This window comes from Eutrigla gurnardus (genome assembly GCF_963514095.1).
Source record: "Eutrigla gurnardus genome assembly, chromosome: 8".
Classification (NCBI taxonomy): domain Eukaryota; kingdom Metazoa; phylum Chordata; class Actinopteri; order Perciformes; family Triglidae; genus Eutrigla; species Eutrigla gurnardus.
The window spans coordinates 23904385-23920391 of record NC_139922.1 but is presented as its reverse complement, the minus strand read 5'-3'; the positions used below and the strand labels follow the sequence as shown (position 1 = coordinate 23920391).

General features: G+C 40.5%; 1 protein-coding gene across 1 annotated transcript in view; it reads right to left on the bottom strand.

The window, feature by feature from the left end:
- syt6a (synaptotagmin VIa) overlaps positions 1-14625 on the bottom strand; it is a 47540-nt gene extending 32915 nt beyond the window's left edge. Inside the window, exon 1 of the mRNA XM_084016489.1 lies at positions 14378-14625. Coding sequence (XP_083872615.1) covers positions 14378-14570 — 193 coding nt within the window. The 5' untranslated portion in view covers positions 14571-14625. The remainder of the gene's footprint in view (positions 1-14377) is intronic.
- Between the last annotated feature and the right edge of the window lie 1382 nt (positions 14626-16007).

Genomic DNA, 16007 nt, shown 5'->3' with positions numbered 1-16007 from the left:
ACCAAAAAAATGAATACAGTTCTGTATTAAAAGAAAATATATATTTTTTTCTCCCACATACCAGACAGTATATCAAGTAGTTAAATAAACCTATATCTTTACATCGCAAAAAGATGTTTGCTGCTTTATTAATAAATGAATGTTGTATATTGCAGAAATACCATTTCCCATCTTATATGTGTGTTTTAGAGTTGGTCTCCTGGACTTGGTCAACAGAACATAATTTATGCAAAGATGTGTCAAAGAAAATGAGCAAGTTCTCGGTAATTCCTGCCCAACTGGCTGACAGAAAGTGCGTGAAATGAGAGAGCAAAGCAGCTTAAAATGTGACGATGATGAGGGGAAATGTGGGGCCATTACGCCGGAAAATGTGCTGCTAAAATGTCTTGACCTGTGCATGTGTGAGTCAAACGTATACAGTATTTAACACTGCCTCGAGCCATCAGGAATAAATAATGTAGTGCAGTGTTTCACTACTAATGATTATTTTATTTTTTTATCTTTTTCACCACTTGGTCAGAAATGTATACCTGTTTCTAGTTTCAGATCAAAATTTTCTTGCTTGGAAGAATTGCCACTGCAGGGTTTGCTACATCTATTCTGAAATGTTGTTTTTACAAAAACCGAGTCTGCTGATCTTTGATCATCTCAGGATGTTTTCCTTGACACTCTTTCTAGGTCTCGACTCCAAACTGACAGCCCCAGCTTCACATTGTTTCTGTTGTCTAAACTATACTATTATAAATCCCTCACAAAATGGTCAGTGATCCCCTCTTGAACTTTGATTTAACTAAAAAGAATACATGATGTGTAACTTCCCACACAGTTTGTCTTTTTTTTTTATTATTATTTTGTATGTTGCCCTTCAAGTTAATTTAAAATGTCTTGTGTAGAAAATACATAGGTGATGGTGTTCCGAGGAACAGAAGCACGATTTTCTGCTCTGGTTAAAGTTAAGATTCTCACCGAATGTAATCCCTTACCTGACAATGACACACAGAAGCCTTAATATACACTTGGGGAAGCTTTTGTGAGTCATTCGGCCCTTATCGCCCTCTTCATTGTGAAAATGTCAGAGTGCCATGTCACAGGGTGCTTTTAAAAGGAGAGAAAAGATCTGGTTGGTCCTACCTCACCTACTTAAAATGCATCCATAAATCAGCCGCGTTATATCTTTTTACCACAAAATTATTTTTACTTACAGTGTGCTTGTATATACAGCCTTGTTTGTGTTTTGTGCCATGTGGTATTGAAAGTAAAGCCCCTAACCCTGATTCACAGACACTGTTACACCGAGCCCCCTTTCAGTACTATACAAATAAAAAAAATGTGCTTGATTTGGACATAAATATAGCATCACTTGCCAGATTTGACACAACTTAAAGCTGCATTACTGATACTGTATAACAATAACACGTATATAAAATTAAGTTGTGCTTTATCTGATTCCAAATAATACAACGTGATGCAGAAATGTCAGTTAGAATGTTTGGAAATGTTCATTCACGTGTAAAGCCTTCTTATAATTTATAGATAAGTACTTTTTGTGAATTGGGTCGCGATGCCTTGTTATTGTTTAAAAGTGGGTCTCCAGGAAAAAAAAGGGAAACACAGACTTGGATCATTAGTTAAATGATTTATCAGTGGCCGCCTTCCATTTATAAAGCTGCACTCAACTGATTCAATGAAACATCTTCTTGCCAGGAAAATACGTTTATTTAGCAACTAAGAGATCCTCGAGAGTCTAAGACTCTTTCTTTGAATGGCAGCACCAATAAAAACTGCCACGGATCATTACAAATGTTACATCTCAGAATTGATGATGACCAGATCTTAGCCCTTTTCGAAGGCTCCCAAAAAGAATACATTAACACTTGATACACGGAGGCAATTTGCTGGGGATGCAATATTTGAGGTGTCTTAAAAAAATCCTCCTTCCAATGGACAATACATCAGGAGTCTCCTGTCCTCTTGGGTCTCACAACACATCAGATCTGCTTATGGCTTGTGGCCCAGCGAGAAAATCTAAGTCGAGTTCAAAGGGAACTGAGCTCAGGCTGGAGGACTGTGTTCCCCGGAGCCTGGTGCTTCGAGAATAAAAATCAAAATCCACTCAGGTACTTGCCAGAGGAGATTTATTACAGCCCCCTGAAATCCTCCCATGCATCAGCAAGGCAGACCTGGAAGTGTGCATTAACTCTAGAAAGGATGGGAAGGAGGTTAAATAAGATACGCAAGAGGTGCAGGAATGAGAGCATCATGGGATGGAGGAGCATCTTATGCTTCTATTAAGAAGGGACAGAAATGGCATTATACTTTCAAAATACTCTCGTTTCATAGAAATGTGAGCTCTTCTCATGATGGTTTCCAGTGATGACAGAGGGGATGTAAACACTACATCTCATACAACGATACATTAGGAAGGGAATGGTAAGTGGTGGAAGAAGTAATCAGATATTTTATTTAAAGGTGCAGTGTCGAGGATTTGGCGTTATTTAGCTATGAAGTTGCAATTTGTAACCGACTTAAGTAAATTAAAGTCCCAGTCGGAACTCTCACGCTCCTCCCCCACGACCACCGAGCTCCTTCTCCTCGACTCTGTGCCCTTTGAAATCCCTTAGATCATAGGCCCCGTCGCCATCTTTCTTTTTTCCCTTCTTTTCCACCGGTGTTTTCTTTTCCTTGGTTGTTTTGGACCTCCTCGTTTCGGTTTTTAACGAGGAATAGGAAGCTTGTTGCTACTTCCCTCCGCCTCCCCCCTGTGATAGTGGTACGAGCCGAGGGGGGAGGGGCTCTGTGTGTGCACGAACACAGCCCTGCGTGCTGATTGGACAGGATGATCCGGGCGCTGTCGATTTTCTGAAAAACTAACAACAGGATCTACTGCATGTAAAGGCACGCTTCTTTTTTTTCTAAAACCGGATGATTTATGTGTCGGCTTCAGTGAATATGATCAAAAAAATGACTTTAAGTTACGTTGAGTTAGTATAGTCTAAAACCTGGCTAGTGATTGTTATTTTTCGACACTGATCCTTACAAAGGTTAAGCACACAAGCTCTTTGCTGGACCAGGCATATATATATATATATATATATATATCTTTCAGGGGGCTGTGGCAGTTCCTTATCAAGTCAGGTGGAGGCCGAATATTACAGGACTTCTCTCTAGTGATTTGAACAGTCCTGGGAGAGTGTTTCCATTTCCTCTCTCAGACTGACCTGCTCTACTCTGAATGCAGGGAAGCTCTCCAATACCGACATAAATTCACTTCAGCCGCGGCCGTCCTGTCAGATGTGTTATGTTTGCATTCTATAGGGTGTTGCGGAGTCATTACCATGTGAACCTTGATATGCAAAGGCAACTCACCGCGATGGGAGTGGGTCCGCAGTGAATTCACGTGAAGGGTATCCTTGAAAGGAGATTTAATCATGGTCAGCTGTGTAATGGCAGGGGGGGGGCTGACTTTTAACAGCCTGTAAGGAATTTATGAATTAAAAAAAAATTAACAATTTTAATGTTTAGCTTCACTCTCTACTCTCATCATGCCCCTTTCTAGCAGCTGAAAGCAGCTGTTGTCAGCTAAAAACAGACACAGTTAGCAACTATCTGATGAACATAGTATTTAGCAGCTAAAGAGACAGATATTCCTCTCAGGAGTTGGTGGAGAGCCACATTGCAACAAGAAGAATTAATATTAGATCGTAAGGAGGCCAGAAAGACGACTTGAAACGAATGCTAATATTGCTCTGTGTCTGCTGCATTAGTAAATATGCAACAAGTGATACTGGCCCCAAATGTCTAAAAAAACTCCTTTTTAAAAAACAGAAGTCAATCTCCATGGAAGGTATGTCAATAAAGTCCCTTTGGATCGCATTGTGTGTCTGTCTTGTGACAAATAGTAAATATTACTATATTCTTAAGCCTTCAATACCTTCTTTATTAAAAAACAACTTAAAACATCATTGAAATAGCATCACTTTTTTAAAATTGATATGGCCAAGTTGCTTTCTTGTTGACATTTGATACTATATTATAAAATTAAAAATGACAGCATCTTTAAAGATAGTGTGCCTGTATTTCAGTTATTATCTGAGTCATCAACAACCATAGAAAGGTAGAAGAAAATCTGGTCATTATAATATAATGCAGCACAGACTGCTGACTACAGTAGATTCTCAGTAACAAACCCTTTAGGTACATGTGCAATTTCTGCTGCAATGGAAGGATAATAATGCTATGGTAATACAGTGATAATACCACTCAGAATGCTGCTTCATGCCTCAGGCTACAAACCTCAACACCTCACCCAGGCTAGTAACATTTAGAAATATCCATAGGAAACATCCTGCGCATGTGACAGAACGTTTGTTGTCATTTCATAATGTTTAATAATGTTCACCACTTAATAACAGAGAGGTGAAGTCCACCCTCATCCGGTTTCCATCATGGGACCTTATTTTGTAAAAAGAAATATGTACGTCAGTTTTTGTATCCCGTTTGAATTGTTCAATGAATTTCATATATGATGTTTGTCAATTTTGCACGTCAAGAAAGTCACAGTTTGTTCTAGTACCAGTTATTAGTTTTGTCGTTTGTGAACTACATCTCTCCTCTTGAACAATGAACCTCACCAACAGCAACATGGCTGCAACTTTGGCTTGTCTAATTTAGCCGGGAAGCAAAAGGACAAGTAAGACCCATACAGGCATTGTAGCTTCCACGAGAGACTGTGCAGTCTTTCCAAGGGAATGGCCATGTTGACGTACATTGTGCAAGACGAGATGCAGTTCAAACTCATGCAAAATGATCTTTTAAAATTGGCAATCATCATATTTGTAAGTCATGGCACAATTCAAACAAGACCAAAAAATGACTTGTCTCTTGCCGTTGACTAACATATAAATCTTTTCTGATGATCCCTGGAAGGGCTGGGACTTCGGCTCTCCATGCTCCTCCTCTGTCTCTCTGTCTCTGTCTCTGTCTCTCTCTCTCTCTCTCGCTCTCTCTCTCTCTCTCTCTCTCTCTCTCTCTCTCTCTCTATCCAAAGCAGGCTCCTGGGACACATTAGTGACTGTTTGGTCAGTAACGGCCAGTGACAGGTGATTAGTTTGCACACTGATGACACAGAGCGCTGCTTCACTCTCATGTCACACGCATGCATTGCATTCCCAGGATACCAGACTCTGTTCTTAATTACATGCTTGGCTGAGGATTAGCTTGTCAAATTGTGTGGGGGGGGGGGCTCTAGGATCTACCGGGGGGAGGATCCCCATGTGTAAAACGTATTTACAAAGAGGGATTTCCATAAGTGACCCCCAGTCATTACTAATAGCTTGGGCGGGGCGACTCATTCCTGTCATTCTCCCAACACGTTTCACCTGTTATAAGATTAATTACCACTAAGGGGAAGAATTCACGACAATGTATGATACTGATATGCCAACAGATATGCCCCCTTGTCATGTAAGGGGAAATTATTAATATTCAAATTGTAATCGACCTGCTGATACATATGCAGATCAGCTATTTTCTAGACGTGGAAACAGTTAAAAGTCTTGTTATTTTGTAATGAATTCCTGGTTCCTGATTATTTTTGATAATTGATTCTTGAAAGTGTATTATTGTTGTTGTTGTTGTTGTTGTTATTATTATTTTGTACTGATGAATTAACCATAATGTCCCAAACCATAGCAGTGCTCTAACTGTGACTCGTGTGTCATTGTCTATGGGAAAAATTAACTGTATTGCATTTGGAAGGTATGCATCTTACTGCTTATCATTTCTACTTTTCACTCATCCAGATGTTACGGAGCTGCACTTTGAGTGCTGATTTACACACATTTAACTGTAAACTAGAGGAAATCAATGCCACAACAAACATACCGATCCACAAGGTGAAATCAGAACCGACGTTGCTGTCATGGCTGGTAATAATGTTACCCATAAGTTGGAACTCGCCTGTCTGTTAGAATTATTCATATGTTTCAGAAAAAAGTTCCACTTTTTCTTTTCTGATAAACTTTTTGTCACATTGTTTTCTTCTGGGTAAACCTTGTACCTCTGCCTCTGAATTAATGCATTTTCCAGTAATTTTGTCAGAGAGCAGAACCTATATCTGGATATGTATTACTGCATCTAACAGATAAATGAAATATGCAAATTTAAAGGACGTGTCTGTTGATGAATAATGGAACATGGCCCCCAGTGTGTCTGTGTGTGTGTGTGTGTGTGTGTGTGTGTGTGTAAGAGGTGATTATACCTTCATGATGTCTGGCTGTTTGTATACTTTCCTATATGTTGCATTATTTCTCTTCTCCAAGAACGCTTTGACTCCTCTGATCTCCTGAGTCACATTCTACTGTCGTTCCACTGGTGTAATATTAGTGATGAACAATAGTGGCTGACAGAGACTGTTTTCACATCTCCAATGTTTCACGCAATTTTCCGCTTGTGGACAAGTTGTAAGGTCATTGCATCAATTCTTGTCAGCTTAGGTAACATCATTTCAGAGCAGACAGCAGCTGCTTTGCAGAGCCCGTTAATATAATCAGAGGATGAAATGTCACAACAAACCTCAAATTGGAAACCTCCAGTTGTGTTCAAAGATGGCAAGAAAATAAATTGAATTCTGCCTTTTGTTTTTATTCAAACATGGTCAAAAGACTCATAAACAACAACAACACACGTATTGACATGCTGGCCATGCCCTTCCATGCCTCTAGTCTTTTGCCATGAGGTTGTTATTCAGTCTGTCCTTCCCCCCATCTCCCATCTACCCTGATTGTACTTCTCTTGTGGGTCATGTTTCCTCGGGGGACGGTTAATGGTGATATAAGTGAAAACACAAAATATAGGAAGCAGCGGAGATTCCAGGAAATGGGAAGGGTATACTCTGAAGTGATGGAGGGCCCAAGGCACCATATGTTCTAGGTGCACTGTGACTAACACATTTGCTGGCAGCTCACGAATACATGATTTTATAGGCAGGCACAAAAGCATACAGTCTAGAATCTAAAAAAAACGTTATTCTACACATTCTTTAATGGGCTTTTTTAATATATTATTATATTTTCTCAAAAAAAAACCAAGAAGGAAAACATCTTCAGTCACTGTCATTACACATGGCGTAAAGATTCAGTACCCTGTTTGCATCATAGCATAAAACTATGCAGCGCAGGTTCGCCCCTTAAGCATTGGTATTTGTGTTTAATTTAGCCTTTCACGCATGCAGCAACGTCTCTTTCTAATTTGCGGATTTTAAGTAGACCTCCTCCTCATTATCTTGTCGTAGCCTGTGGGCTGTTACAGTAGAAGGAAAATATCTCACATTCTTCACCCGGAGGCAACCGATTAAAAAAAGCTCACACTCTTCTGTTGAGTGGACCTCGTGTGTGTTATTCAGACACGCGTGAGAATAGCAACACTTCCTCAGCAAGCGACTCCACTTAACAAGAAAATATATGCGCGCGTATATGGTTTAATCATAAAATGATGTGAATTATGTACGCCTCCCTGGAGGAATTTAATCGGCTCGAGAGAGAAAAAGATTTGTTAACACTTTATAACGTAGCCCAGGATTTGCAGTGTCATTTCATTGTATGAATAAGATACCAATGGAATACTTGCTAATGGCACTTAAATGTAGGTCGAGTGGAAAAGGGAGTAGTAGTTTTAAAGGAACTGAGAAATCGAGTATTTTTGGGTACACTATTAGTGCACATGCACCTTTAAAGTCATACGTAACGGCTTTTAGCAAAAATATGCTGTAATTCCAAGACTTTCTACCCCAAAACGATATTGCTGTACCCATGCATTAGTGACCCTGAACGCAGCCCAAATATGTTAAATGTTTTGCTATAATGTTTGTGTAAATGTTGACTTTCCAAAAGCCCGTGACATTGCCTCGCTGTGCTTCCACAGTTTTGGTGGCATCTATCATGAAATACATTAACTTTCAAGGTTCTTCAGAAGGTAGGTCAGAAAATATTTTTATAGCGTGATTAATTTCTCCTTTCCACGACTGGAAACAGGATGTTATTGTATGTCTGTATTGAAAAACATGATCAGATTCATTGCTTTATGCTTCAGCCTTCCCTTTATCCAGAGGCAAACCGTCTCTCTTTGTTTGTTTATCCACTCCTGTACTTACCTTTCACAATAAGAGCACGAGACATATACTATATGCAGGCTATTTAGCATTTCCTGTCATTTATTCATCACGTCCCCATCGTGTAAAGACTTAAAGTGTTCAACCATTTAGTGAAATTACCCTCTAAGTCTCCACGTTCATTTGTGTGATGAAGTGTGCGGGACCCATGTTTGATCTACGCTGTCAACCCTGCGTGCTTGACGGGAGCATCGGCCCCCGTAGGCCCCTAAATCCTTCACGGTGACAGACAGCTCAACAGCCTTTCTGACAGCAGCATGAACCAAAACCAGCCAGTCAAAACTCTGAGACACAAGAAGGTACTAGAGGGTTCGTTAGAAAAGAGGGGAACGAGAAGAGCTTGACATTGATCATGTGAGAAAGTCAAATGAGGTTAAACAAAAGGCTAAGAACCACTTTCTTTTCCCCTTCTCAGCTTCTACCAAAAACTTATACCATCCCTTAATGCAGGAGGCCGATAGTCTGTCGTGTGTTTATGGGCTGTAGTCAGAGTGATACCTGCTGTATAAAGATGTTTCTCTTCAGTAAAAAAAACTTAAAAAAGAGTGTAAGAATGGATTATTTCTGTGAGCTTGCAATGATTAGCACGTCTGGAAAGCTCGCTCACACCACTAATCTAATCTTTGTAGGTCCATCCCACCCCGAAGTGGACTTTAGTGCCACTTTATACTACTTCAGTTGCTCTGAGCAATAATAACGACACGGATGGGTTATACTGGTGTTAGTAGAAAGCCTGATGCGTTGCATACAGAGGCTGAAGGATGCCTGCGTGAGAAACCTGCTTTAATTGACCTCCGTCTGAAATCAAGGACCCGTTGTGTAAAACATTACCATGAACATCACGTATCAAATGCGGCCTTGTTTTCGTTGTCGACCGTAACTAAGCGAGACGGTGCCAAGCCAACGGTTAATTGTTGTATATTGATGCCACGTTGTAGTATAATGTTTCGGGGTGGAAAATAATTTTCCCATGCTCTGTTGTGTCTTTTTTGCCAGCCCTGTAAGGCCAACGCAGCTCAGCTTGCTCGGGGCCTGACTCTTTAATCAATAAACCGATGTTACCGCTCAATAGCTCGGCGGAGGCTTTGCCCAGGGTGCTGGCCTGGATAGCATGCAGCAGGTTTCTACATTACTCATCCTCCTAACACTTTTGTCATTAATGACACTGATGCACTTTGTAGGAGAAAGCCACGCAGAGAGAGAGGGAGAGAAACACTGACAAAGGTGAAACGCAGTGTGTTGGTGTCTGCACTATGGAGTCTTGAGGAAGAAGGATTTTTTTTTATTATTTATTCAGTGAGATAGATTCGCATTCATGATAGTTCCACAGCTGTTCCACCGGGGAGTAGATAACATCACTTGAAATTAGTGCCTTCGGGGGACATCCTTGTTGCAGTTGAGCCTCAGAATAAAAATGTGTGTGTGTGTGGGGGGGGGAGGAAACACCAGAGGAGCCCTTAGAGAAAGAAAGATGAAGGCGTTCCTGTTTGTAATGCCGTTCACAGGCTGCTTACAGAACAGCTGATTGGTATTCAGGCCACTGTTTGACTTTTGTCTTTAGCACATTAACTTTAATGAAAAATGTGTTCCACTTGGTCATTATCCTCCTGCTGCTGAACCACCTCATTGACCCCACTCTAGCGTATCCGTTTGGATCTGAACCCCCGGTGTCATGTAAATAGTCATACATTACATTAGATACACCTTCACACTTGTGTTCAGGCGCAAAGAAAGGATGACGGCTGGATAAATACATAAACACATCTAATTCTGCATCGTGGGATCTATTTCCCTGCTCCACCTTGCTGGAGTTAATGTCATCAGGTGAAAGATATCGGTTTATTTATTGTTTTATTATTGTCGTGATTACAGTAATGATAGCACAAGCCTGTGAGGACTGCACTTGGTCTTTTAATGACAGGTATTTTTCAGGTCTGTCTGGTTCTTCTGTGGTCTACAGTGAAATGCTGTATCGATAAAACACACCGACGGTGGGTATTAATTATTGAAAGGCACAGTGGTTCGAATGTGGTTCTAATCTCCACAGTGCAGTTAATTTGATGTTCTTGTTTTTCTGTTTCGGATTCAACCTGCAATGCACCACCGCGTCCCTGCAAATACCACGGACACAGAGCGAGTGGATACTAGTAGGAACTAAATGAATGATTTGCTGATGCTAATGTCCTCTGCCAGCCAAGGTCTTGTTAAATAAACCTCAAGATGAGATGGGCGTGCGAAGAAATAGCATGATCCAAAAAAATAAACATCATCCATTCAAAGCTCACATACGTGAAGCTGCGGCTGATAATGACAGAGGGGTTTGTGTCGAGGGCGGAAAGGTGGGTTAAGAGTGCATCCGGCTGTTCAGGAGCTACACAGGCTCATGGGATGTGTTTTGTAACTTGTATTAGCTCTCAGTAAATATCAATACCTTAGGCAGGCAGTTGATCAGTGGGAAACGTTCGCTCAGCAGAGTGTGAGACTCCGATCCCTGAAAAAGTCTTCTGTTGTCTTTCACACACACAGCAGGTGGGTCTCGCGCAGCCTTGATTGAAATACAATCAGCCAACTCAAGTCTCAACAAATTGGTCAATATAGACAATGGGTTATTATCTAGGGAATTAAAGTCTCAGGCTTTCCAATCAGTCATTCTTATTTGATCTTAATCAATCAAAATAGTGAGGGGAACAGCTGGGAGTTTGGAAGGGAACTAGAGGTGTAACGTTTCATTCGATTAATCGATGAATCGATGAATAGATTCTACTAAATCGATCTGCTACAATAAATAAATAGAATGAATCGTTTTGGCTTCACCAATAATCAATATGAATGTATTTAATCCGATGAATCGTGATTCTTACTTATGATTAATGTTTTAATACGTTTAAGACACTCTCTCCCCTCCCAGCATGTGGTCTACTGAATAATGTTCAAAATAACTGAGCAATGTTTAATTACATTTTTGTATTCAGCATAAAATATTATGCAGGTTTACTTTTTTCTAGAATAAATATGTTATTTTTCACCTTTCAGAAGAATACAGATAGTCTCACTTGCATTATTGCATGTTTATTTCACGGATATAGAATTTTGGTTACAAGTTACTGAATCGAATCGTCACAAAAAAAACTAAATTGTCCTTGAATCGAATCGCCTACTGTATCGTTAATCGAATCGAATCGCTGTGAAGCCAAAGATTCACACCCCTAAAGGGAACTTTTACTCACAAATGACTGCTGCTGTTACCCTGATAGCTAGAGATGTATATGAGAACAGCTGTATGTTTGCAACCCTAATGTGTGCTTGTGCGCTGTCACAACAGAAAAACTGGGCAAATTAAAGCAATTCATTTTAAGAAATTCTTAAATCGCCCTAAAAGCTGAGAAAGATTTGAAAAATGCAACTTTTTTTGTAGTCTGGAGCAATAGAGTTTATTGATAATGTGACCATCTGAAGCAGTAAAGAAAGTAGAAACACTATGTGAATGCATAATGGTTTTTTTGTCACAAGTGTATGTATTCTGTGAAAACTGCTTCTCGAGGTTCATGGAGTAATGAGAAAAGTATTGGGAAACGGAAAACATGCAGCACACTTTTGCAAGTTTAAAATAATAGTGTGTCTGAAATTGGAATTCTCCTTACTCTTTGGGTGCTCGATTACTTTTTGTGTGCTCAATTATTTTTTGTGTGCTCGGTTTCATTATTAAACATTTGGAAGGAACACCTATACTACTAATTTTGTATTTTAAAGTGGAAGTTTTAAAGCTTAACTTATTTCCCTCTAATGCATTCGAGGTCCTGCTCCCCCGGGAGAACTTTTTGTCCATTTTAATGTTAAATGCATCAGTCGGCTGCACTGTGAGAGCAAAATTAAGAAGCTAGATCTATGAAGAATTTTGTGCTCTGTAGATAATTGTGTGTTCTTTTCCTGTCGGTGGTGGAATGTAAATAAGTACATTTCAGCCTCTCAAGTATTGTACGTCTGTCCAATATTGAGCTACCTTGTATTTTATGGATTATGTAAATTTGATTATTTCCATTTTATGCACTTTATACGTCTAGTCCTCATAACAGAGAAATATTGTACTTTTAACTTCACAATATATTTGACAATGCAAGTTACTAGTTAGGCTACCTTGATGATTCAGAATCTTAGAAAATCTCAATCAACTAATAAACTATGACTGTTTACTCCTCTATCCGCGTTGACAGTTCGCCAAAATAGCAATAATCACAAGTCATGCCCTAAAGTACACGTGTGTTATAATCTGTTTTACTCTAAATGGCACAGTAATTTCTAAAATCAATATGATGGTGAGACAATAAATCCATATTTACAATGTTTAAGGTAAGAAATCCACTGAGGAGTTGGGTGAGTTCCCGGTCTCAATCCCAAATCAGTCGCCCCCTGCTGGCCATTAGAAAGAATCTAAGGCACTTCAGCCTTAGCGTCACTTTTCAGACCCAGAAGATATGTCCACTGCTTTTTATCTAAAAAAAAGTCTATGGTTGATGGTCTATGGTAAATTTCTTCAATTCTATTATAATTGATACCAAATATAGCCCAGGATATATACCGCTGATCTTTATTTAAATGTAATTTTTATTTTACATTTACAACTTTATAGTAGAACAATGTATCCTCACAAATAACATAGTAAGGATATTTTAGCTTTTGGTTTGTGTTCTTGATGCCATAGATGTGTTGCAGCCTCAGCATAAATCTTTTTGTCTAAATTTCTTTGAACATAGTGTTTGCAATAGTGCTCCTAGTGGGATTTATGAATTATTGAAAAGAAAAATATTTACAGGAACATTTCATACAACCCCCCCTCCTAACCTACACATCCTCTAACATTATGTGAAGCAGCTTGTTTAGCTTCCATGTGGCAGAAATAATTCACATCAATGGCTGCATAACATGCAATGGCATTTAATGTCCCCGCAGCACAGTGGTGGATGCCAGTGGCACTGTAATGTACGTTCAATTCCTCCGCTGAGAATGATGTGAGTTGACAGTGGATTTGGTCAGGATTGGTGTGACATGCACTCTGTGAACAGGGACCCATCCTCGGAAAAAAGCAGCCACAAACGATATATCCTCTTTCTTGTGCACCTGCTGACAAAGCTAAAGGTCCGTGGATTTGCAAGAAACTAGCGAGAAATTGTCTGGATTAGCAAATGATTAAAGAACACGTATGTGTGTGAATCACCTGATATACTGCATTGGTATTCTAAATCCAGTTCAGGCAAAAATAAAGTGTTGTTCAAGAAATTGTAATCAGAAACAGTTCCTTGTTTGATCTCAGCTATCTAAAATCCCTTAACCTGTACACGTGCTTTTCTACATCTGTAAAGCTACAATTGTTCACACACCCTTTGGTCATATCTTGCATAACGTTATCTCCAATACAACAGAAAATTCATGAGATTTCTCTGCTTCATGACGATTCAGCCTATATTTGCCAAATTTAACGGCACATTGTCACGACTAGAATTCACGCAACGAGGAATTAAAGCCTGCAAGCGCCCTTAGTAGAGCTGCTCTATTAACAAGAGGGGGATTATTCCTTTAAAGAGAGCTCACTACAAGTGCCAAAGCAACAGATGCACGACGCTGCAACAGATGTGTAAATCGCGCCCTCATGAATAAGTCAAAAATTACATTCAACTTTGCAGAGCAGATAAAACACACGCTGCTTTCTGTTGTTCTCCACAGGCACAGCAACATACATTTCTGAAAAGGTTTGTTTGTTTCCTCTCTTTGTAAGCCTGAGTGGTCGGGACAACATCAGCTGGCATTAGTCAGCCTGAAGGCTTATCTATTAACGGTATATAGAAGCTCTGCTCTCTGGAGCCAACTGAGGAGTCAATGTGAGTTTGTTTTATATACCTATTGTTCACCGTTGCCCCTGGGGTCACAAAAACTCATTAAGGCTGTATTAATGGCTCGGCCGAAGCTCTGTCTGGGCAACCATCCGTGACCATTACATATGGTAAACAAAAGGGGAAAAAAGAGGTAAAACTACATGTTAAATAGAAGAAGAAAAAAATGTTGATTCTAATTTGGCACCCACTTGCAAGTAACGCTACACAAAATCCTCATTAGCTTTCTTCTGCGTGATAAACTAAGCATGGATACTTACAAAGCACACTAGAAAGGCTGCTGCCTTTCACCCAATATAGATGAGGAGTTAATTATAGTCCTTACCTAGGTCTTTGCGTTCAGAGCTGTGGCTGGACAACAGGAAGAGGTAATCCTGACAGGTGTCCTGATCCAACAGCGTGCTGTTGTGCAGGCAAAGGTCAACAATTAGGGTCACGGCTTTCTGGCAGACCATGTCATACTCCTCTCGGTCAGAACTCATGCTCCCAGCTGCATCCTCATCCGTGTGTGTGCTCATCCAAGGGAACTAACACACCCACACACACACACACACACACATACGCTGCAGCGGCGGCAGCAGCAGCAGCAGCAGCCTAGCATGCAAGAAGATGAATACAACAGATTCTTCTTCTCCACTGTCTCTCAAGTGTGTTTGAATGTATGTAGATATCTATGTGTGTGTGTGTGTTTCAGTGTGTGAAAGCAGGGCCAAGCTTGTTAAGTGTATGTTGCATGCGTAATAACGTGTGTGCAAAAATGTGTGAGGACATAATGAATCTCATTTGTCCCCAGGTGATTTGTTGCATCACATATATGATACGAAACGCGAGTCACGAAGAAACACAACAACTACTAACCAGAGCCGAAGACTACCCCCTCCCTCTGCATCACTCCCCCCCCCCCCCCCCCCGACACTCTCACTCTGGATCCGACTGTAACCCCGTGCCACCACTCCTTCTCCCCCCCTCCCCCTGCCTCAACAAAGGAGGGAGAGTCACGCCAAACTGAGCAATGACGAGCCGAAACGCGTTGAAGTCAATTGCCAGCGATGATTCCAATGAGATGTGAAAGTCGGTGGCGTGTGAGAGCGCGTGACGAGTGGTCAATGTGAGGCGCGTGTCTTCGGCGTGCGAGGAAACAAAAATCGATGGAACAGAGAAGCCATCAGCTTGGTGGGTGAAGCGACTGGCGTCTGGGCAGGCAAGCTTAAATAACATGAAGAACATGACGGCACCTCAGTGCCACTCAGTCAAAGACCTGGAAGACACACACACACACACACAGCACCGAGGCAACAGGACTCTGGGGCCGTCACAGTGTTTACAAACTAAAAAAAAATACATAACGACCACTGGGCTTGTTTTTCTCACAGTTTGACTGACTCGTCTGGTCCCCGCAGGTCAAGATGTCCCCTGTGATAAACTTCTCCCCGAGCTAAACCACCTGTGACTTTCCCAGATCTGGCTTCTCCCACCGCCAGTCCCCCATCGCTCCGTTTGTGATGCTCGAGTGTTTACAACCCGTAATGATGAGGGTTTAACTATACGTGTGAAAGAGAAAACGAGGAGAGGAAGAGAAGTCATCAGGCTGCAGGAGTGGAAGAAATACTCATATCTTTTACTCAACTAAAAGTAGCCACACCACGTCGTTTAACAATATAGTTAAAGTCCTACATTTGTATGCGTTTGTTGGTCAGAATGGTCCCTTTCAGAGAGTTATGTTATTATGCATAACCGTATTATTGGATAAATTTATATTTTAGTGGAGCACATTTTGGCTACTGTTTAATCTACATACTACTAGCACAGTATCTTATTTTATAAATAGTTTTTTTTTTTTTTGGTCAACTCTTGATCTCTAACTCCAGCTGTCATAAATGTAGTGGAATAAAAAGCTAAAATATTTCCCTCTGAAATGTAGTGTAGTAAATGTAGAAAGTAGCATAACCTTTAAA